The 23,012-nt window shown below is 42.4% G+C and overlaps 1 protein-coding gene across 4 annotated transcripts; it reads left to right on the top strand.

Moving 5' to 3' along the window:
- The first annotated feature begins 4,515 nt into the window (after positions 1-4,515).
- Positions 4,516-22,301, top strand: CRKL (CRK like proto-oncogene, adaptor protein). Of its 4 annotated transcripts, XR_009275471.1 has the most exons (5): positions 4,516-5,305; positions 8,384-8,846; positions 17,601-17,793; positions 20,246-20,291; positions 21,495-22,301. XR_009275471.1 is itself a non-coding variant. In XM_058816840.1 (3 exons), exons 1-3 carry the CDS (start codon positions 4,992-4,994, stop codon positions 17,733-17,735), a joined length of 912 nt encoding a protein of 303 aa, XP_058672823.1. In that variant the 5' UTR covers positions 4,516-4,991; the 3' UTR covers positions 17,736-22,301. The 4 variants fall into 4 exon arrangements, 1 of the variants encoding a protein (XP_058672823.1); XR_009275469.1 differs by having other exon boundaries at positions 20,246-22,301; XR_009275470.1 differs by having other exon boundaries at positions 17,601-20,291.
- The last annotated feature ends 711 nt before the right edge of the window (positions 22,302-23,012 follow it).

The following is a 23,012-nucleotide window of genomic DNA, read 5'->3' as shown; positions in this document are numbered from 1 at the left end:
AGACAGCAGGGGGCAATTTGTTTCCTCTGCAAAAAAGTGATTAAAATGATTGTTTTCCATTTTCTATTTTAACCAGCATCTCTAGACAGACCAGTGATGTTATACAAAGATATTGGGTTATTTTTGTTATTTAGATGAAACCTTACTTAGCCTCTATAACAATGAAAAAAGAATTAATCATTCTTTGTCTAGCTCCTTTTCCTGTGTGTGCCACTAGAGGGTATTACTCACTGTTACAAATAACCAAGCTGAGAGCTAATTCTTAGATTACAGAGAACAGAAGACATTCATTAGTAATTAATGAGCCAAAGGAACTTCTTGAGAAAACTTTGGGGGAGAAGGTTTCCATCTTTCTACCCTGTCACTCCTTCTGTGTGTGAATACTGACCATTATTCCATTTATATGCATATGCTTTTTTGTGAATACTGATTGCTAGAGAGTCATCCACTATTCCATTATCAGGATATGCTATTTTGTGATTTTATTATTCACTAAATGTTGCAGTTGGATGCTCTGCAAAGCTAATGAATGTAAGGCTCAGGATGCAGTTGCAAGGGAATTACTTAAAGCAGATGATCACCTACCTTAGCATATATATATATATATATATATATATATATATATATATATATATATATGCCAGTTATATACTATATATTATATTATATATATATATACCAGTCTATATATTATATATATATATTACCAGGTATAATAACCCTAAGTTACATGAACTAACCCTAAGGACAGGTAATATTTGATAAAAATATAAATTTTGTTTTCAGCCCCAAAATTTCTTTACATCTGAGCAAAATATGATTGTTAAATGTTACTCTATGCACTATCTTACTTGCATGTATTTCATTTAGGTAAAAAACCAAAGAGTTCAGCTCAAACCATCCTAATAATTTTTTAGCAGTTGCTCATTTTAGGCCAGCATGTCTTTTTTTCAAACTCTCACACACACACTAAATAATAATAAAATTGCTTTGCTTTAAAAATGTCAATTTTCTCTTACTCAGCAGATATAAAGCACTTCTTGTTTACTGCCATTACCTACATAAACAAAATAGGAAAGATTTAAGGTTTGATAGGAGGATTTTTCAGGATTCTGCAGGAAAAATTACAGGTTGATACAAGAGCTGTAATTATTATTGATTGGTTTTCCTTTCAGGAACTGAACTTTCACAAGCCCACTTAAGCTTTCTGTTACCTCAAGAAAAACATTTACTCATAGGGATTTCCAGCTGATTCTGTATTTCTTTTTAATTTATAAATTCTCTGGTGTCCTAAATATGTCAATCTTGTATCTGACAGTAAAAGGCTTTTTTTTTTTAATTTTATTTTTACAGTAAGCTCTCTGAGCCAACAAGACATTGTGGGCAGATGGACAATGAACTAAGAAAGCTTTAAGTTATTTCTGGTCTGTGAGAGAACAATCAAACAGCTCTTCCAGGACTGAGTGATCAAAATACCAACACTCAAACTGCTGATACATTAGGAAGTCCAGAAGAATAGTAATTAGCTTCCTTGATGATCTATTTTCCTATTTCCTGCCAGCACAGAGGTAAAGCTGTACAGGCATATTTGCCAGATTTGTAATTAGTGGACTTGTATCCTGAAGTATTTCAGGCTTCCACATTTGCAGAAGTGATTGTGATTGCTTCAGTTTTGTTTCATAACTGCTTTCACTACTGTATTTCTTCTCCAGCTGTCTACTTCCAAATCCAACAGATCCTTTCCCATTTCCCTCCTAGTTTAAATTAGGGTTGATAATTTTGCATTGGAAGCATAGCCAGTAGTTGATTTGAAACAAAATAAGGATTTTTATTCTGTCCCCTTGACAGAAATTTACTTTTTACTTAGGGATGAGCCACATGTACAATTTATTTGGCACTCAGCCCAACTGATGGGATCAAAAGCTTCTGGTGAAGGGAAGGAGCAGCTGGGCACAGGAAAGAGGTGCAGGGCCTTCTCAAGGGAATATTCTGCCAGCTGAGGTTTGTTTCATGGGCAGCTGATGCACTTTGGAGCTCCCCATCTCCTCCACTGCATCAGAACTGGCCCTGCCCAGCTGCCAACAGGTAAAGTCAGAGAGAACAAAGGTTTTTATATGTGCTAAAAGGGTAAAGTGGGACCAGACATGCATCCATTCTTCCTAAACCAAATGCATCTGTAGGGGTGTAATACAGCTGAGATGATTTGCTGTAGTCTAGGGAGTTGGAGCCCAGTCTTATCAGAAAACATTCATGATGAACAAGTCACCTTTTTCTCCTATGGAAGCAGAATGTGGGATCTTTTACCTAAAATACCTGGTTTAGTTTAACCACAGTTGCTAAAACTGAGGAGGGAATTACTTAAAGGATGCACACAGCACACAATACAAGTTCAGAACATCTAATTTAAAAATTCATTCAAATTGAAAACCTCTCCATGCCTTAGAATCCTCTCTGGGTGGGAAGGTGGAAGTGCTGGTTCTTCAGCAGCAGTCCAGCACAAAAACTGGTTTATAATTAATACTACCTATTTCTGACAAGTTCCAACTATTTTGAGATTCTTGTATTATCTCTACAAAATGGAGGCAAAATCACTATGTATTATTGGTTTTTATTTTAACAAAAATTGCAATTCAATCAAATGAAGCAGCAGGAATTTTTATTTCCTTTTTATATACTATGAGTAATTAAATCTGCTGCTAACTTACAGCTTTTGTAATTATTTTTAAACATTATTTAGCATATTATTGCAAGTCCAATTGCTATCTTTTAGTCTGTATTTTGGCCATGGCCAAACAGAAAGCAAGCCAAATCTGTTCAAATGACACAAGAAAACATCATAACCTTCATTTTGTATTGTAGCCTGACTACAGTTGTTTAAAACTGACTCTTACTGGCAGATACAAGCACTCAAACCAGGAGGAATGGATCAGAAGTATAGCTACTAAGTAGGATTTCCTAGTAATGGATGAAATTTTTTTGCACAAATGTGACTTTTCAGATGCAATTATTCATCTCTAGGTCACTGTTCTGCTGTACATGACTAACAGCTGTTGTTTTCCACCCAGGAGATGGCTGGATGTCAGCAGCTAGTAAAATGATACCTGCACATGGATTTAGGGACTGCTTTAAGATCCTTTCATCTTAATGATGAGACTTTTCCTGGATGGTTTTGCCTAAAACGACACTGGAGAAGTCTTCCATTTTAGATCATTTGGACTCTGCTAAATGCCTGCAGAGACAGAGCCCATATGTTCCAATCCAGACACCTCAGCTGGCACTGGCTGCCAACGCAGGATGAGGAACAAAGAGCAAAAAAATGACTGAGTAATGACTGAACTTTTGGAAAAGAGCATGAAATAAAGACAGCAAAGCTGCAATAACACTGCACAACAGTCCAGTTAAGGGCTTCAAGACAGACATCTTAAATCTATTTCTCATTTAAACTGGATTTTTTTTTTTTCTTTCAAGCGCTGCTTCATTTCACGTTGCCAGCCCTGAAGCAAAACGAATACCAGAAGCACAAATTAAACGAAGTCACAAGACTGAGCTAAAATCACACCATTTGCAGAGGTTTCTACACCTCCGGGGAGCAGCGCCGTTCTTCTGTCGCGCCCTTGCCCAGCGCGGCTGGACAGAGCCCCGGCACTGAGTCAGGGCTCGGAGCCTGCCTGGGCTCCCGGCGCCAAGCTCAGATTCAAACAGCTCATCCGCACCGTGTGCCAAGCGCTGCCCCCGGGCCCTGCTGAGTCCTTTCCGGGGCTTCCTTCCTCTTCAGCGCCTGCGGCACCACCGTCCCTCCCGCCTGGGCCACGCCGGGCTTTGACCCCGTTATCTGGGAACAGGGCTGTGAAGAGGCAGGAAACGGCCCCTTAGAGCACGTAGGAAATTATCTGGAGATCAGAGATGATTATCGCAGCGGGCCGTTTTGTTCCTTAAAAGAAAATTAATTAACTAGTAAAAAGCAGCAAAACCTCAGGGGAGGTGGTGTCTGTCTGCAAACCGCCTGGGGTTAGGGTGCTGGCACCCCTCAGATCCAGGAGTAGTGAGAGCGGCCCGAGGCAGCCCCGGGGACCAGAGCCTGGGGCTGGGCGGCACCGAGGGGACAAGATGAGGGGTCCCCCTCAGATACCTTAAGGCCAAGGGCTGGGGAGTTTCTGGGGGTGACCCGTGTCAGAGCGCGCCTGCCGCATCCCCTCACAGGGCAGGGCTCCCTCAATGCTGCAGGCGCGCGGTCACCCCCGCCTCACTCACCGCACCGACCGGGGGTGTACCGGGGACGGCAGGAGTGACTCGCGCGGAGAAATGGGGAAGAGGCGACTCTCCCGCTCCCCCGGACTCCAGGGAGGGGCATCGGGGCACGAACCCCCGGGCCAGCCCCGCCGCCCGCCTCCGCTCGGCCCCTGAGGCGGGCGCGGCCCCGCGCTGCCGCCGCCGCCATGGCGCGTGCGCGGGGCGGTGTCTCGGAGCGCTCGCGCGGCTCGGCGCAGCCGCCATTTTGGAGCTCGGCTCGCGAGGGGAGGAACCCGCGGGAGGAGGACGCGGCGCCCGGCGCTTCTGCCTCTCCGTCCCGCCCCGAGCCGAGCCGGCTCCGCTCGCCGCCTTCCCGGGCCGCCTGGCCGTGCCAGCCGCCGCCGCTCTTCGTCACTCGCCTGGCCGGGCCGGCGGCAGGCCTGAGAGAGGCGGGAAGGATGCCCTGCACACCCCGCCGCTGAGGGAGACTCGGGGGCCCTGCGCGCCGCGTCTGGCCAGCCCCACCCCAGCCGCTGCTCGGCCCTTCGCCTCCAGCGGCGCGGAGCTTCCTTCTCCCCGATCCCCCTTCCCCTGGGTTTCCTTTCCCCCGGACTAGGCACGAGCCGCTTCCCCCTCGCCCCCAGCCCGCTCCACCTCCCAGGCCTCTCTGCCCAGGCCTCCTCCGGGTCTCTTCCTCCGCCTGGGCCTTCGGGCTCCTCACCTTCCTTCCTCCCTTTCCTTCCCCTTCCCCGCCCGGAGCCATGTCCTCCGCCGCTCGTTTCGATTCGTCGGACCGCTCCAGCTGGTACGTGGGCCCGGTGTCCCGGGCGGAGGCGCAGACGCGGCTGCAGGGGCAGCGGCACGGCATGTTCCTGGTGCGGGACTCGTCCACCTGCCCCGGCGACTACGTGCTCTCGGTGTCCGAGAACTCCCGCGTCTCCCACTACATCATCAACTCCCTGCCCAACCGCCGCTTTAAGATCGGCGACCAGGAGTTCGAGCACCTGCCCGCCCTGCTGGAGTTCTACAAGATCCACTACCTGGACACCACCACCCTGATCGAGCCCGCGCCCAGGTGAGTGTCGCCCGCCCCCGCCACGCCCTCCGCCACCTGTGCCCGAGTGGCGCCTGAGGTGCGACCTGGAGCGGTGTCACACGCCAGCCTAATAGCTCCGGAGCCTGGCACTGCGTGTAGATGCTGTGAATAAATACTAATAAATTCGTTTCTAACACTGGGCCTTCTTAACTGTCTGGACCTCGCCGACAATTGAAAGTGTTGCTCTTTCAGTCAAATCATCCACGGTGCCTGTGTTGACCTTGTGTGTGGAGGTTCCACGTACCTCTGCACGGGCTGTAATTGCTTTGAGAGAGGGTGTGGCCGCACGTCACCCTTCTTGTGTTACCCTTTTCTTCTAGCATTGTCTCCGTTCCAAGGATGGTTGAGAAGCTGGTTCACCAGTCCTCTCCCTGATGGAAGTACAGCCCGTGAGCTTAGTTTGCTGTCTACCCCTGCACCCACACTGATTACAATAGAGCTGGCTTTTATGTGATTGGACTGCTTCACCCTGTTAAGTCAGCATTAATACATTCTAGGGCAGCATTTCCCAAACTTCTAGAGTGGCATTTCTGCACGAAAAAAAAGGGAAACACTTATTTCTCACAGTTTGCTCATGGCACTGTTCATCTATATGTGCATACACCATACACTTCACTGAGAAATGCTGTTCTAGGAGATGGGAAAATGTGACTTGGCTGTGAGCTCCTTCTTTGTCCTGGTCCCAGCATGGGACATACCTGCAGCATGCATCAGTGAACTGCTTATGAAGAACCCTAGAATACATTCCTTGCTTTTAATTAATAAAACCTTTCTCAGTATCTTTCGTCAAAACTTTTGGGCTTCCTGGATAGAATGAAATTAAATTAAATAAGAGAAAAGTAGTGACATATTAAAAAATAAATCCAAATTGGTTCACTTCTGAAGTCTGCATTTTCATATCTTATTATGTTTTGCAGATTAGCAAGCTCTTAGGAGGGAAGAATAACTTTGAGGTTTATAATCACAATTGAACCTTGGCATGGACCAGTGCTTAATGACAGTCACTTGTCAAAGATTGACAATAGCTTGTCAAGTTGAAAAACTCAAGTGTTCAAAAGTCATTCTGAAAGCTGTCAAGTGATGGGCAGGATGTGACAGCAAGCACAGCCTTCAGGAACCCTGCAAGCTGCTGGCAGCCTTTGGCCAGATTGTGGCTAGAGAGATGGGTAGATGAAAAAAAAATCATTTTCACCATTGCAGGAGTGGAGCTGCCCAGTGTTACGTGCATGCTTAAACTTGTGGAGAGTTGGGAAGGAAAAGTGCTGAAGCAATCTTCATGCTTACATCTGCTCTCCAAGCTGGATATTCTTGAACCTTTCTGGATGCAATAATTTGTTCTTAATCATTTATGGCCATGACTGGCTTGGCTTTCTCAGAACACTTGAGAACTTAGAGCTGATTGCACTTGCACACTTGGTATTTGTGAGGAGTCCTGTGTGAAATGTTCTGTGAGCATTTTAGTGCCTCCTTATTTTCAAAGTTTTGGTTGCATATTGTTCTCTCAGCACAGAGACAAATGGGACCTAACCTGCAGTGAATTGACTTTTTAATAGAGCTACAAATGGGATCAACTTAGCATGGCTTTGAAAAATCAGAAATCTTAGAAATTCAGTTATATGGTTGATGGTTTTAAATGCTGTGCAAAGGAGGCTTCCTGCTGCAAGAGGGAGGATGAAAGGTAGCATTCCCAGATTTTTGGGATTTTTATTTTTAACGAACTACATTTAGAACAGGGGTATGTGCTTCAGAACTGTTATGTTAATTCTTATTTCTCTGGCATTTTCCTGGGCACAGATGCTTGTGCCTTTGAAAGCTGTTCATTCTTTTAATTTCACAAAGTACAGTCTGAAAGGTGGTTTCTATATAGAGCTCTTCAGTACTTCTGGATCTTGGAGATGACATCTTAAATTTTTAAAACAGTTCTAAATGGACCATTTTAAACTTTGGTTTTTTGCATCTCTAGTAGTGAGCTCTGACCATCCCTGCTGATGTTCCTGAGCTCTTCCTGATGCAGAGCAATGCTCCTGAGGGGTTCCCTCTGTCCCCCTGCCCTGGCTGCAGCAGGGTGTCTGAAAGATGGAATATCTTTATCTTCAGGGCTTCTGGCAGATCTTGCAGAAATCACAGGGATTTGACTTCCATGGTGTTTTGCAAGTAGCAGAAGAGAATTGAAGTAGGCTAATGACATGCATTCTTGCTCCCATAGCTTAGATAATAACTATCTGCTGTGGCCTATATCCACTGAGGCTTTTTGACAGCTGCTCTGAGTAAAATGGGTAACATTTATGATGAAAATAGTGAAAGCATTCTCATTTGATGGACAATCTTATATATTAACACAGACAAAGTGAGTGTATTTGACAAATTATGGACATAGTAATAAACAATTATGTAAATAAATTATAGATAATATGGTTAATAGGCAAAGGAATATTTATAGAAGGCTTGCTGGGTTTTTTTCCCTAGTTCCCTCTTATCAGTGGATGCAAGTATTTCATACAGTCTTTATGTCATACCATCTTACTTCTGTTCCCTTTTTCCTCTACACTGCTTCAAGTCTAGCATTCACTTACTGAATTCTTTAGAGTGGCTGCTGAAGTTAAAAACAAAATTACTTGGATGACTTTGGAGGGGACACAGGACTCTTGGAGAGATTCACAGCTGCATTTTTCTGTGTCACCTTTCCACCTCAATCACCCAAACAGTCTTAATTTGGTTTTCTGTATCATTACTCTCATAATTTAAGCTATAGAATTAATTTGACTCTAAGATTTTCACGACAGTCCAGAACAGGTGGATGAAGATTTTGCATTATTTCTCCCAGTTTTCTGCATCCCATGATAGATTATATTGGGCTTCTGGGGAAGCTACTTTGGGTATTTAAGTCATTATTTGAGAAGTGTGAGTTGCTCATTAAATTCCTCACAGTGCTACCAGGCAATGATTTTATTACAAATCCAAGCAACTCTTCTCTAGTTGATGTTCCCACTGCAGACGTGGCACTTAGCTTTGTTCCTGGGAACACAAACCAACAGCTTTCCTTTTCCCCACCCTCAGGTACCCAAGCCCCCCCATGGGATCTGGATCTGCCCCTGCCATGCCCACTGCAGAGGAGAACCTGGAGTACGTTCGGACTCTCTACGACTTCCACGGCAACGACGCCGAGGATCTTCCCTTCAAAAAGGGAGAGCTGCTGGCGATCGTGGAGAAGCCAGAGGAACAGTGGTGGAGTGCCAGAAACAAGGAGGGTCGGATTGGGATGATCCCTGTTCCTTATGTAGAAAAGCTGGGCAGACCCTCTGTGGGGAAGCATGGGAACAGGAATTCCAACAGTTACGGCATCCCAGAACCTGCCCACGCGTACGCGCAGCCTCAGACCGCAACTCCCCTGCCCTCGGCGTCCAGCACGCCTGGAGCAGTGATCAACCCTCTGCCATCCACACAGAATGGACCAGTCTATGCCAAAGCTGTCCAAAAGAGAGTTCCCTGTGCTTATGACAAGACTGCGCTGGCATTAGAGGTAAGTGTGTCCTCCAGTCTCAGAGCTTTCAATTGCCTTGTGAAAGAAAAAACTAAAAATTGTTGTGGTGACTTCATGTGGAGTCTGCTGCTTTATGTCGAGGGACTGAGAAGTTAGGTTACATTCTGAAGAAACATCCACCAGAATTGCTTCATCTCTACCACTTCCTTTGAGAAAAGTGACCTAGTAAATAACTTTAGACCTGTATTTTGCCTCCCTGCTTGCTTGTTCAACTGTGCAGATGTTACAAGGGTAACATGCTGAAGAGTGTACCCGTGCTGAAGAAGTGCTAGTGAGAGAATGGCTTTGCTTCTTCACCTAATCCTGGGGCAGGAAAGAGATGTTTCCTTAATCATTGTAGAGTTCCAGGCTAAGAGCTGGCTGTGGCACCCTCCAGAGAAAGGTAAAGGTTGCTGGCTGCTACACTTGGTGTTTCTGATCCTCAGCTGTGAGATGCAATTAAAGACCTTGTGCTGATTGATCTTCAGTCTGGGCAGAATACATCAGACATTCTAGTCCCTTTTGCTCTGTTTTTCAAAAGTGGAATTTAAGAAACCTTAACACCTAAACTGGGGATGAGGAGTGTAGTGTAACCTCTAAAGTGCTGCAAGTTTTTGTGCTTGCTATTGCATTTTTAATTTTATTTTTATTAGAGATACCTTGTAAAACTTTAGAGTGTTGTTCTGTAAATAGTAAAGAATTCATATCATACTGGAATAAATGATTGATTGGAACTTGTTTTTCAAAGCTATATCCAGAAGACTGTTACTTTTACATTTAGATGATACTGAGGGCTAATTAACCTGTAATTCAAAAATGTCTCACCTGGAAAAAGTGAAATTTGAGCATGCTGCAGTACTTCCAGGCACAAGTGCAAGCAAACAAGCATAGGAAGCAGCAACATTTTAGCAAGTAAAATAATAATGGTTTTTAAAATACTTTAGAACCTTTCCTGTTGTTTTTGCTCAGTTACTTTGCAGGTTAAAGCTGTTACCTATGGCTGCTACTTTTGACTGAAATTTGGAAGGTTATATTTGTGACTTCCCATTTTTCAGAGTGCTCACCCTAATTGCTTTACTCCTGTATTTGTAACACTTCTAAGGTTACTCTTGTGGGGTTAAAAGTTAAATATGAATCACTGGAATTTCTTTGTCTTGTGAAATCTAGCAGCTTGTTATTTGTGAACAGTGTGTGAAAATTACCATAGAACAAAGTGTAAATTCACTGCCAACTGCACTGTACAGAAAATTCCTGCCAAAACTACTAATGCTTCTGCAAGCAGAGCAAGGCAAGAGATTGATTTTGTTATGCTATCAATGTGTCGTGGAATGACTTCAGGGAGCAGAACCACTTGGAGGGTTGGTCCTTACATGAAGACTTTTCTGCCTTGCCCTGTAAGTGACCCAGTCAACCCCATCAGTTCAGCTCCCCTAGGACACCAGCAGGATTCTTTCTCTGGCAGATAAATAGGTTTGACTTGGTTTGAACCTTCAAATTACTCAAGTTTTGTTTGAGAGATTCTTCTCACCCTCTAATCACTTACTGCCTCACGTTTTTGTGTCTCTCAACACTGGCATTTCTGTCTGTTTTCTGTGCCAGTGTACCTCATCCACACTGTGCCTTCTCAAGAGGCTTCAGAAGCAGAATTCTGGGAGCTGCTCTGCATTTTCATTGAAATCAGAGATTGCAGTTTCTCCATATCTATCCATGCACAGGGAACTTCAGCAGCTTCATTACAGCAGGTTTTTTTTTTGTCACATGGGCTATGCTTAAAGAAAAAAATAATTCAGCTTCTTTTCATTATTTTCTTTTAGTTTGCCAACCCCCTGCAGGACCCTGATTAAATATTTAATCCCAGCCCTCTGAGAGCTCTACACATTACTAAATAAACTGAACCATTTGAAACTTCTGTTTTGTAAGACCACTGAAAGTGGTGTTAGACACAAAACAGGTTATGGGAGTGTTTTGGGGAAGAAAGTTAATGGTGTTCTTTGATAAAAATATTATTTGACAGTGTCCCCCTCAGAATAGGGGTACCCTGAGTGGCTGCTCAGCTGCTGCACCTTGGGAGTGTAATTACTGATTGTGCAACCTCATTTCAACTGATAAAGCAATGTGAAAGCAAAATATCTGTTTGCTGGCTGGAGCCTTGTGTGGTCAGCACACAGACAGTACTAAAAAGGAAGAGAAGAGCATCTGGAGTAAATAAAGGCATGGCACAGTAATCTGCTCAGCTTCCTTTTAAGTGGAGCACTGTCATTCTTCTTGGTTCAGCTTGAAAATGGGACAAGCTCCCTGCCTGCAAGTCCAGTGGTTCCATTGTACACCATTATTGTTTACAGAGCTTTCTTTAAGAAAAGGTAAGAATTTGTAGCCTGTTAGAGAGAAGTTTGTTTCTTAAGCAAGTTTTTTTTTCAGTTTTTTTTTTTAATTTCTTACATGGAAAATGTAAGTGACCAAGTGACTGTTCTACAGAAAATCTGAAATGAGATCTGATAGATTGGATAAAGATGAATTCAACAGGTGAATTTAAAAGTGTGACAATTTAAGAGCAACTACAATTTTATTTCTCTAAGATAGTCTATAGGGCATTTATTTTTGCTGGGCTAAGTTTATTTAACATGATATAGAATCACAGAGTGGTTTGGGTTGGATGGAACCTTAAGAGTTCATTTCATCCCACCCCCTGCCATGGGCAGGGACACCTTCCACTATCCCAGGTGGATCCAAGCCCCATCCAGCCTGGCTTTGGACACTGCCAGGGAGGTTCACAGCCTCTCTGGGTAACAATATTGGTGTTATTGAAGTTACTATTGCATAAATGTGTACTCAATCCTATTGTTATTATCCAAAATGAAAAATTAAACTATAATCTGTTTAGAGGCTAAAATGGTAATTGTAAGTATAGACACTATCTCAAAGCTTACAGCAGGTGGTACATGGAATTTTGTGCATCTCCCTGCAGCAGGGAGCAGTTAGTAAAGCCTACAGTAAATTACATGTATTTCTAAGATTTACATGTGCTCTTGTTGGTTAAGTTACTTTGGCAGTTCAGATTTCATGTTTTTAATGAACATTAAATTCTACAGATTGAAGTTTGTAGCTTCTCACTACAACTAACTTCATTACTAATATGTGTAGAATATTATGAATTCTGCATTAAAAACACCCAAACCACAAAACAAGCAAGCTACAAAACAAAAATAGAAACCACCAAACCCAGCCCCTAACCGAAGAGCTCAACAGCCGAGGAGCCAGGTCTGTTTCTGTACTTGTGTGTTTCTAGCCAAGCAGCGATTTCCTTCCTTTCTGCTGCTGCACAGGAAGGGGGATGCAGGACAGGCTTACAGTGTCCTGTGCTTTTTGGGACCAAAACTCTGCCCCACAGGGTTCTGCAGGACAGGCTTACAGTGTCCTGTGCTTTTTGGGACCAAAACTCTGCCCCACAGGGTTCTGCATTGCTGTTCTTCCATCCTGCTGCTTGCTGTGGGAAAACCAGGAGGGCAATCCCAAGTTCAAAGGATTTACACTTTAAGAAGGTGATGGATTTGTCTCTTTGGCATTGTTACTGTGATACAGAACAGCAAAGTCTACCTGAAAGTTTCCCAGCCTTTAAAAACTTGCAGTAATTCTATAGCCAGCCTATTAGAAATAGTGTGCTAATGAAGCCTTGTTTCAAACTGACAAGCTGTAAGCAGGACATGAACAACAAATCCTATATTCACTTATAAAGTGGAATTAAATAGGGTAAGGAGCCAGACAGTGGGAGACCAGCAGCAGCCACCAGATTTATACCTGCTGTGCTTAAAAAATGATTCTTAAATGTCAGAGTTAATTTTGAAGGCAGCAGTGGTTCCAGAGACCAGCAGTGGTTCTAAGTCTAGAGAGTTCATCTCTAGACTTAACAGTGTTACTGAATGAAAGATTTTATTCTTTTTTTAAACAAGAGTTGCACTTTATTTTTAAACATTTTTATACTATTGTTGGCTTTTTATAGACATGCGCCAGCATTATAGTTTGCCTTTTTGTGATGTAGCAATCATACATGTGTGTGTTTGCTAGTACAGAGTTAACCTGTCACTGAAATGTTTTGGTGCAATAAATATCCATCCACCATAATTATATAACTGACTTACAGTATTTCTCCTGAGCTTGTTACAATTAGGTTACAGTTAACTTTTTCCCTCTTCAAAAGGAGAGCTGAGACAAGTAGGCCAAAATGTGCTAGCAGTGGAACTTTCTTAATTAGGAAATTAGGCTACTTCTTTCAGTAGACAACAAGCATTGTGTTTTTCTTTAGCCAAGGAAACTTAGCCTTGCTGTGTTACACATTAAAGTGCAGCTAACCCACAAAGTCTGGATTTTAAGCAAAGTCTTGATCCTATATTTGGGTAGTGTGAATTTTTGATCAGGGAGCTTTAGTTGCTATAAATGTTGAACTGAAAATGAACTCTCCAAATTCTGTACAGTCAGGACAGTGACTGGAAGCAGACAACCTGCAATGAAAAGCAGCACTTTTTTGATGCTGCAGCCCCTGCTCTCATAGTTTACCTGGCTCTTGGTGAAATGGAAAGTTCCTTTGTTTTAATCTGTTCCTAGGTGAGGCCACATTAATTGCATCTAGCACTTCCACATTCCTGTGTTGCCCTTGAACCTCCTTTCATGCCTCAGGAATGGATGGAGCTTTTCCTCTGAGCTGTTTGATTCTGCAGTTTGGGCATCAAGTGTGTTCTGGCCCACAACATCAGAAGTGAAGGATAATTAAGTAATTAAGCTGTGCTTTTAGCCTGGTGCTTTCTTGGATCTCCCAATCCCTTCAGTGTCCTTTGTCCTGTGTGCAGAGTGGCTGAGCTCTGCCTCTCCTGTGTCCCCTTTGGGGACAGTGGGTACCAGGTATTTTCTGGGTTGGACCTTGTCCTCCTCCAGGCAGGCAGCTGGCCTGAGGAACTGTTTTAGTATGAATGGTAGTGAGCTGTGACACTAATTAGGATAATGACTGACATTTAGCACCCTGTACATTCCAGAGAGCAATGTTTGCTATAGCATTGACCCAGTGGGCTAAAATGAGGATTTAGAATATTAATGCATTTTTATCACCTTAAACTTATATTACACAACTTTATCATCCAACTATTGACATAGAATTGTTGGACAATCTGTAAAACTCATTGAATTGGGTGACTAAAATGGCTTGCAGGAAACCTTTTGCAGAGTATGAATCAGATGGAAGGCAGGTATGGGAGAGTCTAGAGTAATGAAGTAACCTTTCTGACTGGCATGTTCCACAGTTGTGTTTCCCCAGGGCTTTGAATTCATGCTCCAACAGGGACATAATGAAAGATGCTATCTAAAATACATTTTGATTTTTATCACCTGGGTGTAACCAAATGGCTGCATTTCAGAAACATTACTCATTTCAGCAGTGATACTTCATTCCAGTGATGCTGGTGTGCTTCCCAACTGAATTAACTGAGCTGGGAGATGCTGAGCCTAAGGAAGTGCTCTCCTCATCAGAGATAAGGGCTATCAGCTGTCCAGAGTCATACAGGAAGTTTGTGGCAGAGATGAGAATAGAACCAGGTCTCCTGACTCTGTCCTGTGCCTAATCATAAGACAATTCTTCTGACTGGCTTAAAACATTCTCTGAAAAAAAAAATAGTGTGTTAAATAATTCTAGTGGGAGATTGCACCTCAGCTGACCATGTTAATGGCATTAACATGCTTTAAAAGGCATTTACAAAATAATGCTTTCACTTGGGGAAAAATACATAGGGGCACTAGTTGACCAGATTTTTCTAGGCATTTTTCAAATTAAGGTCTATAAGGTAAGATCCATGAGTAAGGTTAGCATGAAATCAAGGTTCCTGCACCAAAAATCTTATTTCAACGTGCTGTTTAATTTACTAAACTATATTTTTAAAATAATGTAGCACAAGAGGATATTCAGCAGCTTTCATTTAAATAAAAGCCCTCTCAAAGTCATTGCAAATTAATTTACTATTCCAGTGGCTCTCAGCACATGGGAGTGTGTTTTGAGTGGCTTTTGTCAGCCAGCTCTCTTTAGTGGCAGATGCTGGTGTGCAGCAGCTTTGCCCACCCAGCAGCATAAAGGACATTTCACATCTTTAATCTACAGGCCAGTTTGTTGCCATGCAATAGGAGATATATTTTAAATATTCTTTTCACTCAGCTGAAGCCAAGATTTCCAAACCTATTCCCACTGTGAGGCTTTCAGAACCAAGCTGAAGAATTTCTGTTCTGGAGCTTCAGAATGAATAATGGATTGATCTCTACAGCACATGAACAGAACTACATTGTCACTCTCAGAAAATGCAGGTCCACATTGTTGATTCAAAAGATTATTTTTAAGATTTAAAGGTTTCAGAGTGGGTTTGGTTTATGGTGTAGTGAAAACACAACTCATTAGCTTTAAGCTGTTGTGATATTGGCTGCATCGTCCTCAGGTTGGGTCTAGAATTTGGAACTTAGATCCATCTTCAAGGGTTATTTAAATGTAGCAAATGTAACACTGAGTATTTATAGATCTTATCAGCATTTTCCTAAAGAAACATTTGCTAGGTTCCTGTTTAGGTCATCTTGTTACTATTTAAAGCTTTCTGGAGTGAGGAGTCTGACAAATTGTGCTGTTTAGCAAATGTTCAATCAGAGCATGCTGCAGCAGGCCCTGGGAGATGAAAGGCATTTGGGTGAATTCTGAATTCTGTGTGTGCATGCAGTGTTTAACTGCTCAGTTCTGTATGCTGGCTGCATGATTTTAGGAGCAGCATATATAAAAATGTCAATTTAAGAAAGTAAAATGGCCTCAGTTATATCCTAAGAACTTAGGGGAGTTCAAAGGGTTTTCTCCTCTCTCAAAAGCACAAGATTACAATTGTTCCAAGTGAGAGTCTTAAATATGGGGAGCAGACAGGACACAGACAACCAAAGTAATGGAGAAAAAGGAGGGAAGGCAGAGCAACACATAAGGCTTAAATCTCTGAGAATAGTTTCAAAGTTCAACTAATTTTATTTTAAGAGACATAACACTGAGTGACTGACTGCCTATGAGTTTATTAAGTATCTAAAATTTTACTTAAAAGTTCTTGCCTTTGTGTGATCTTCAAAAATACCTGTTCAGGTAATGGTAACTGGGTTAAATGGGCTTCAAATAATCTAGTGACATGCACATTGTTTTGTAAACTTGGTGCTTTTTCTTTAACATAAACAGGTCTCACCTGAAAAGTTTAAGGATGTTGTCAAGGGCCTATCTGCATCTGGTCTGAATTTTAATACTATTTAGAAAACGTAGACAAATTGCTTTACATACTGTATCAATGTCTGTGTTTTCCTTAAATAAGATTAAAGTTTGTTTCCTTTGAATTTCACAGCAGTAGTTTGGTAACTGAGGCTCAGTTACAAAGAGCTTGCACTGAGTTTGGGAAAGAAACTTAGGAACTGTTGGGCATTAGTCATAGGCTGGTTCTACTTTCTGTGAAATTAGTTTCTAGCTGCTAATGTCACTTTTCTAATATTTACTGTAGTTACCACATAGAGTCAAATAAGTAAACAGGAAGGGAGGGGGAAAGTCAGAGAGCTGCTGTAACAAACCACGTGCTCAGCTCTCCAAAGCATCTCTGAAGAGTGAGGATTTAGCTTGTCTTAAATGCTTCTTGTCAATTTGGATATTTCACTTTGTAAATTGTCCTGATCCAGATTCAATACAGCTGTTGAACAGTAAGAGTGTAATTTATCATCATTTGGGCTGTTGTTTCATGCTTGATCATGGCTTAGACTTCTCTCATTTTCCACTGCCAGATAGGAAGAGAATAGTTATGGTAGGAAAGTCTTGACATGTCATCATTCCTGCTTCAAATGCTCTGACAGGAAGTAGATGTGAACCACAAATAAAGTGAGAATCTACACCTACTGCTACTAATAAAAAAAAAATTGAGAGTGCTTTTCCTCACTTTGAAGCGTACCATTATTTTAGAAATTACAGAAGGTTCTTAGACTGTGATCATCAGAATTAGAGCTTCAAGTAATGGGTTTTTTTGCCTTAGGAATCTTTCTTTGGAAAACTACATTTCTTTTAAGTCAGCTGCTGCTAAAAGCAGTCCCAGCACTGTGCTCTTTTGAAAGGATGTTGTGACTCATCACCCATGGTAGCTTTACTGATGTGAATTTATATCTAAGCTAAAGATACCGTTGCATGAAGCTGTAAGCTCTCCTATAAAAAGAGGTGTAGTTCAGTAATCTTTAAAGATATACATGCAATTAAGAGTCTCAGAGCACAGACAGCGTTATTATGTTTGGCAACAAAGTGTTGGTATTGTAATTCAGTAAAAGTAACTCTTCAATTGATCCTTCTGCCAAGAAGAGGGCAAGATTTCTTTCATGTGAGGGGCTTGTGTTCTTCATTTGGTTTGTATCAGAGCTGAGAAGCCATGCATGATCAGGTGTTTGTGTTCCTGGTTGGAGATACTGAAGCCATGTATGATCAGGTGTTTGTGTTCCTGCAGGTTGGAGATGTTGAAGCCATGTATGATCAGGTGTTTGTGTTCCTGCAGGTTGGAGATGTTGAAGCCATGCATGATCAGGTGTTTTTGTTCCTGGTTAGAGATGTTGAAGCCATGTATGATCAGGTGTTTGTGTTCCTGCAGGTTTGAGATGTTGAAGCCATGTATGATCAGGTGTTTTGTTCTGCAGGTTGGAGATGTTGAAGCCATGCATGACCAGGTGTTTGTGTTCCTGCAGGTTGGAGACATTGTGAAGGTGACGAGGATGAACATCAACGGGCAGTGGGAAGGAGAAGTGAACGGGAGGAAAGGGCTCTTCCCATTCACGCACGTGCAGCTGTTCGACCCTCAGAACCCCGAGGAGAACGAGTGACTCCCCTGCCCCTCTCACTGCTGCTTCATTCTCCTGGCTACCATTGGCATTCTTTGAGGTGGGATGATGACTTAATGGCACATTGCTAGCATTGCCCATTTTCCAGCTTGCTGCAGTTTGACAGTTCCTTTAATGTACATTTGGAATTCATACAACTGAAGTCACTGCCTGACCTTCAGACCATAGTTACATCATCCAGAATTTAGTTTCACTTTTAAAACTGTTTTGGGCCTTAAGCTGGACAAGACTGAACCGGAATATAGCAGAGAGGTTTGGGAAAGAAACCTTTCCTGTTGAGACTTCCATGGACTTTTTTCTGGTTTGCTCAGTAGGAAGACCCCTAATCTTAGATCAAACGAGCAATTTCGTGCATTACTGTCCAACAAAAAGCAACAACAAAAATGCAATTTTAGAACTGAAGAAGATTTAGTTTTGAAATTACCTGTGCTAAGGTAGTACATTTAAAATGATGGTTTCTTTAAAGGACAATAATTGGAGCTTATGTGTTCTAAGCAGTTGTATTAGACACTGCTCTTTTCTGTTAACCCTTAAGCTTGTTGTTGACCTTCCTGAAACAGTGTGTTACATGCAAATAACCATTGATTCAGCTGCATTGAAGCTGAGGCATTTATTTATAAGGAAACCCAGGAGGAGGTTGTACTTGTACCTTGGTTTTGACATATTTAATGCATTTCTGTTGATTTTTGCAAGCACTAACTGTAGAAAGTGAGCTTTAAGGGGAAACACATTGGCCTGGTCTACAAACAGCTCTTCTGCAGTGTTGAAAGTGTAGTTTGACTAGTACAGAAGTGCTTGTCATCAAGCTGTTACTTGGTAGACAGATCAGACTGCCATGAGGAGAGATTGGGGTGGGACAGAAGAACTTGGTAAATACTGATAAAATCCTCTTATTTAAACATTTAAAGACCTTTCATATCTATTTCTCTGCAGGCTCCCTGCTCTCTCCAAAGTTTCCTAGCTGTACCAGCCCCAGCCCATCAAAAGCTCCTTTTCAAACACACTCAGTACCTTTTTACCAGGGTGTCTGTGTTGCTGTGCTTCTCTTCCAGAGCTGCTTTCATCTTCTTTTTCCCTTCCTTTTTTTTTTTCCTTGCATCCCAAGTCCTCTGCATGCTGACATCTTTCTTTTACCCTCCCTGAGGCATTGGCTGTGTTTTATATATGACCCAGGTCCCTCCCCTCCCAGCATCCTGTAGAGAATGGTCAATTGGAGTCAGCTGCCTGCCTTCCCATGGGATAACGCTGGGGCTGGAGGAGGTCAGGAGGTGTCTGTTACTGGTGTAGCTCCTTCCCTCTCCTGTAGCTTTTCCCTGCTAAGCTCTCCTGCTGTGATTGTTCTGCAGCTGGGTGCTCAGCCCGAGCCTGGTGCAGGATTTGAAAGGGCAGGCACAGGGGAGTCCTGTGCCACCTTCCTCAAATGTGTGTTGTAGGTGAACTGGAATGCTCTTTTCAAAATGATGGAACACTGAATTAACAGAATACATGTCTGCAAAGATACAGCTACTAAACCTCCCTTTTCAGGAGCCTGGTTAAGGCAGATGTCCAGTGTGGAAGCTGGCAGGAAAACAGCAGCTCCCATTTTTCAGCTTTGGTAGGCTGTTGTTTGTAGTAAAATGAGAAACTTCAAACACCTGCAGAATGTCATCAGATCTTACAAATGTCTAATGATATAAAGATTGTCTTAAGTTCCAGCATGTTTTCTTGTTGATTTGTGTTGCTTGATCCTAATAAAAGCGTGTTGTTGGTAGCTCATGTGGGAGTGCCATGACATCCTCCGTTGGAAGGCACTGAAGAACTGCAGAAATGGCATTCACAAGCAGCCATTCAAAATGCCAGGTTTTAAATTGTCTCTCCATTCATCTATTAACTGTTTTCTGTAATATTGATCAAGTGGCTGACAGTCTGGAAGTTCTTGTAGAGCATTTTACTACCAAATTAACTGTGAAGTAGAGTAGCATTGACTGAAGTGTTTGGTGCTGTAATTCTTGACAATAGGCATTGACATTTTGTCTTGCAAAGAAAAGCTATGCAGTTCTCTTAACTAAAGAAGGTCATGTTTTTCCTGTGCCCCAACAATACCTGCACGTTTACTACACAGATTGTACTACTGAAAGTCATCTTCTGAATACAAACTGCACTAAACTCAGTCTGCTGCAGAGAAATCTTATTTCAGGCCTGACCTAGTTACATGCAGCTCTTCAGAAGACTGATTGTAGAATTCTTCCTTTGCGTGGTGAATAAATACTGTGAGATTTCAGATCTTGAACAGAACTTTTAACCTGATTTTTTTTTCACTGAAATAAACACCTTGACTCATCCCCTCATTGAATAAGGTGCACGCTTTGAACACAAACATTGTTTTAGGTTTAATTATGTTCCAATACTGCAGAAAAGCAAAGTACTTTTCCTTCAAAACTATGCAAAATTTGTGTGTAGTGGTATCTGATGCAAAGACAAGAATTCTTGAATTTCTGTGAACCTGGTTTTAGGTCATGAGTGAGCAGTGTTTCTCCAAGTAGCAGCGGTGTGGTTCAGGTATGTAAAATGTGGTTTCAATGTAGCATACTGACCAGCCTAAGCTGATTGTAACCTCGCTTCAAAATGTGTCTTGGCTATTTTACTATGAGACAAGTATTTTCATATAAAGACTGCATTGGATCAGTGTGTGTTTCTCTTTGAAGGACTCTGCAATCTCAATTGCTCGTCGCTTGCTTACACGTGTGCTGTCGTTTTATGAAACCTCTTAAACCTGAGTGATAATCTTATCAGTGTCAATGTTCTTGGGCGTGTAAGGTAACCTTGATATGAAGCATGAGAGCCTACAAGTGATGGCTTCAATCTATGCACCATTAAAGTTGTCCTTGCTTTGGAACTGGTGTAATGAGCTGGTGCCACAGTAGTCAACTATCACGAAAGGCTTGGCTTCCTCCTGCTGTGTACATGTGTATATAGACATTGAAGCCTCTGACCAGTCTGAAAGTTTAAATGAAAACTGTTTTAATCAGTGTCCATCACTGGATAAGCGCTTATTTAATTCATAATTGTTTACAAATTGGGAAAGAATAAACAAAAGGGAATATCCTGTTTGGGTTGAGGCTCTGAAGAGCCCGAGCATTATTTTTGTAAAGGGAAAAACAGCATTCTTTGTGCCATTTCATGTGCCTGTAAAGTAATTTTTTATATTGTATTAACATCCTGGGAATGAGTGGGCTGCCTTTGTTTTTTAGTCCAGTCTTCAAGCATTTTCCTCAATACCTGCATTTGAAAGTGAGACCTGCCTAAAAGACTGCCTTTTGGGACCAGTGAAGGCGTTCCTGTATAGTTGTCATTTTCTGTTTATTTGTGTTAAAGTGTATTTTGGGACAAGGATACAATTATTGCAGTGGGAAAGGTGGCCTTGTATTTGAGACAGTCTTCACTGTGTAAACTTTTAAACACAATATGTAATTTAAAGACCATGATCTTCAGGCAATAATATTAAGTGTAAGCTTTTAAATTTTATTTTGGGGATCATAGCTTGTTTTATTTTTTGTGCTATAAGATTAACAGTATTAAATGAATTATATTCTTAGAATATACGGAGTGTCTTTTCTTAAGATTAGTGCCTTTTTAATTTCTTACTCCACTTAATTCATAGAACTGGTCCCAACATCAAGCCACTGTGTTTTTCCCCAAGGCCCTGTTTGTACAGTCTAAATAAAACTTGCCTCAACTTACAGTATTATTTGTGGTCTTTAGTCTGAAAGCCTCGACAACAGCAGCAGAGTGTTGAAGCCCTTACTCTGTCCTTACAATGCCTGTTCTGTGGGTGAGCAGAACCTGCCAGCTGAAGTTTTCCAGAATCAAAGGAAGAATTAAGCAGGAGAAAATGCTGTTGCCAGGCTGAATGAAACTCTCCTGCTCCATCCTCGTGCCTCTTGTCAGACAATGCTGCTGGGCTCTGGAGGCTCAGATGAAAAAGCTGCACCTCTGGTGATACAGATTCCCACTGCCTCCTCCACCCCGGCGCCCGACACGTCCGTGCTCCTCCTGCTCCTCCACCTCTGTATTTATTGTGCTCTTGGCCCAGGGTCTCTGGAACCATAACCTTTGTTTACTGTGATGCCCTTGACTGTGCTTGTAAGAATGACTGGTTCATGCAATGGTTTGACTTTTGCTTATTATTGGTTGAGTAACTGAGGTGTAACCTGTGCAGCACTGGAGAGCAGGGGCTGCAGCTCTGGGCCCTGCCATGAGGTGCTGGTGCACATCAGAACCGTCTGTGTTTGGAAGTCAGAACCCACATCCTGGTCATCTTCTGCCTTTTCAGTCCAGATCAATAGTAACTTCTTAAAGGGTTTTTTCAGTTAATTATTAACAAGGTGTTGATATTTGAGCTGATCCTGTAGAGGAAGAAAACTTAAAGAAGAACATCAACCATGCAACTGCTGCGAAGGAGAAGCCTACAAAGCTTGTATTGGTTCCCTGGACTCTGTAGGTATGGTGACAGCCTCGTGTTTGTCTTCTCTGGAGTACAGATTTCCATGTGATGTTAATAAACATTCATAGCCAACTCTGCATAGTGTCTTATCATCAAATAGTCACATTTGGCAAGTTATGTTTTGGAGAAAATCAATTGTGTTTTAAAGATGAGAATACGTCAGATACTTTCAGTGGGCTTTTTAACCTGTTTCAGGCTAAAAGGCAAAAAGTAAAAGGAAGCAAGCAGTAACTCAGGGTGGGTTTATTTGTCTTACTTGCATTCAGGCTTCCACAAGTGCAAATCTGAGCTAGTTCAGTTACTTCAGTCCAACAACAGGCAGCACAAGCCTCCATTTTTCAGTGCAAGCTGGGATCAGCTGGGTTCATCAGTTTGTCATTGATTTATTTAGGTTTGATTTCTAAACTGGTGTGATTTCAAACACCCTTTTAGACATACCCAGAGGTGTCTGTTGGAGCTTACACCAGTAGGAAATACACCTAAATACACCAAATAAACTGCAGCCACAGCAGAGCACGGTTCCTTTTCTACATGATTCTCCATGATGTGGAGTGTGCACAGATGAAAAGCTCCTGAGGTCCACACTCACCTTGGAGCATAGATACTGATTTTTGCCCCCCTTATCGTCCCTTCTGCCTTGTTTTCTAGAGGACAGGTCAGCTGCTCCCGTAGCAGCTGTTGAAGCACCAGCCACAGCTCAGGGAAAGGTAAAGCAGTTCTGCTTTCAGGAGCCCTCCATCCCCCGAGATGCAAACCGGCGGTGGCTGTTGAACACC

This window comes from Ammospiza caudacuta, chromosome 18 (genome assembly GCF_027887145.1).
Source record: "Ammospiza caudacuta isolate bAmmCau1 chromosome 18, bAmmCau1.pri, whole genome shotgun sequence".
Lineage (NCBI taxonomy): Eukaryota > Metazoa > Chordata > Aves > Passeriformes > Passerellidae > Ammospiza > Ammospiza caudacuta.
Note: the sequence above shows the minus strand (reverse complement) of the source record. Positions and strands in the feature narration are given on the sequence as shown.

What these genes read in the sequence shown, in the direction of transcription:
- CRKL (XM_058816840.1), top strand. Translation starts at nt 4,992, where the DNA reads ATGTCCTCCGCCGCTCGTTTCGATTCGTCGGACCGCTCCAGCTGGTAC. An exon ending in CTGATCGAGCCCGCGCCCAG is followed by an intron (nt 5,306 to 8,383) that starts GTGAGTGTCGCC and finishes CCCCACCCTCAG; the next exon opens with GTACCCAAGCCCCCCCATGG. An exon ending in AGACTGCGCTGGCATTAGAG is followed by an intron (nt 8,847 to 17,600) that starts GTAAGTGTGTCC and finishes GTGTTCCTGCAG; the next exon opens with GTTGGAGACATTGTGAAGGT.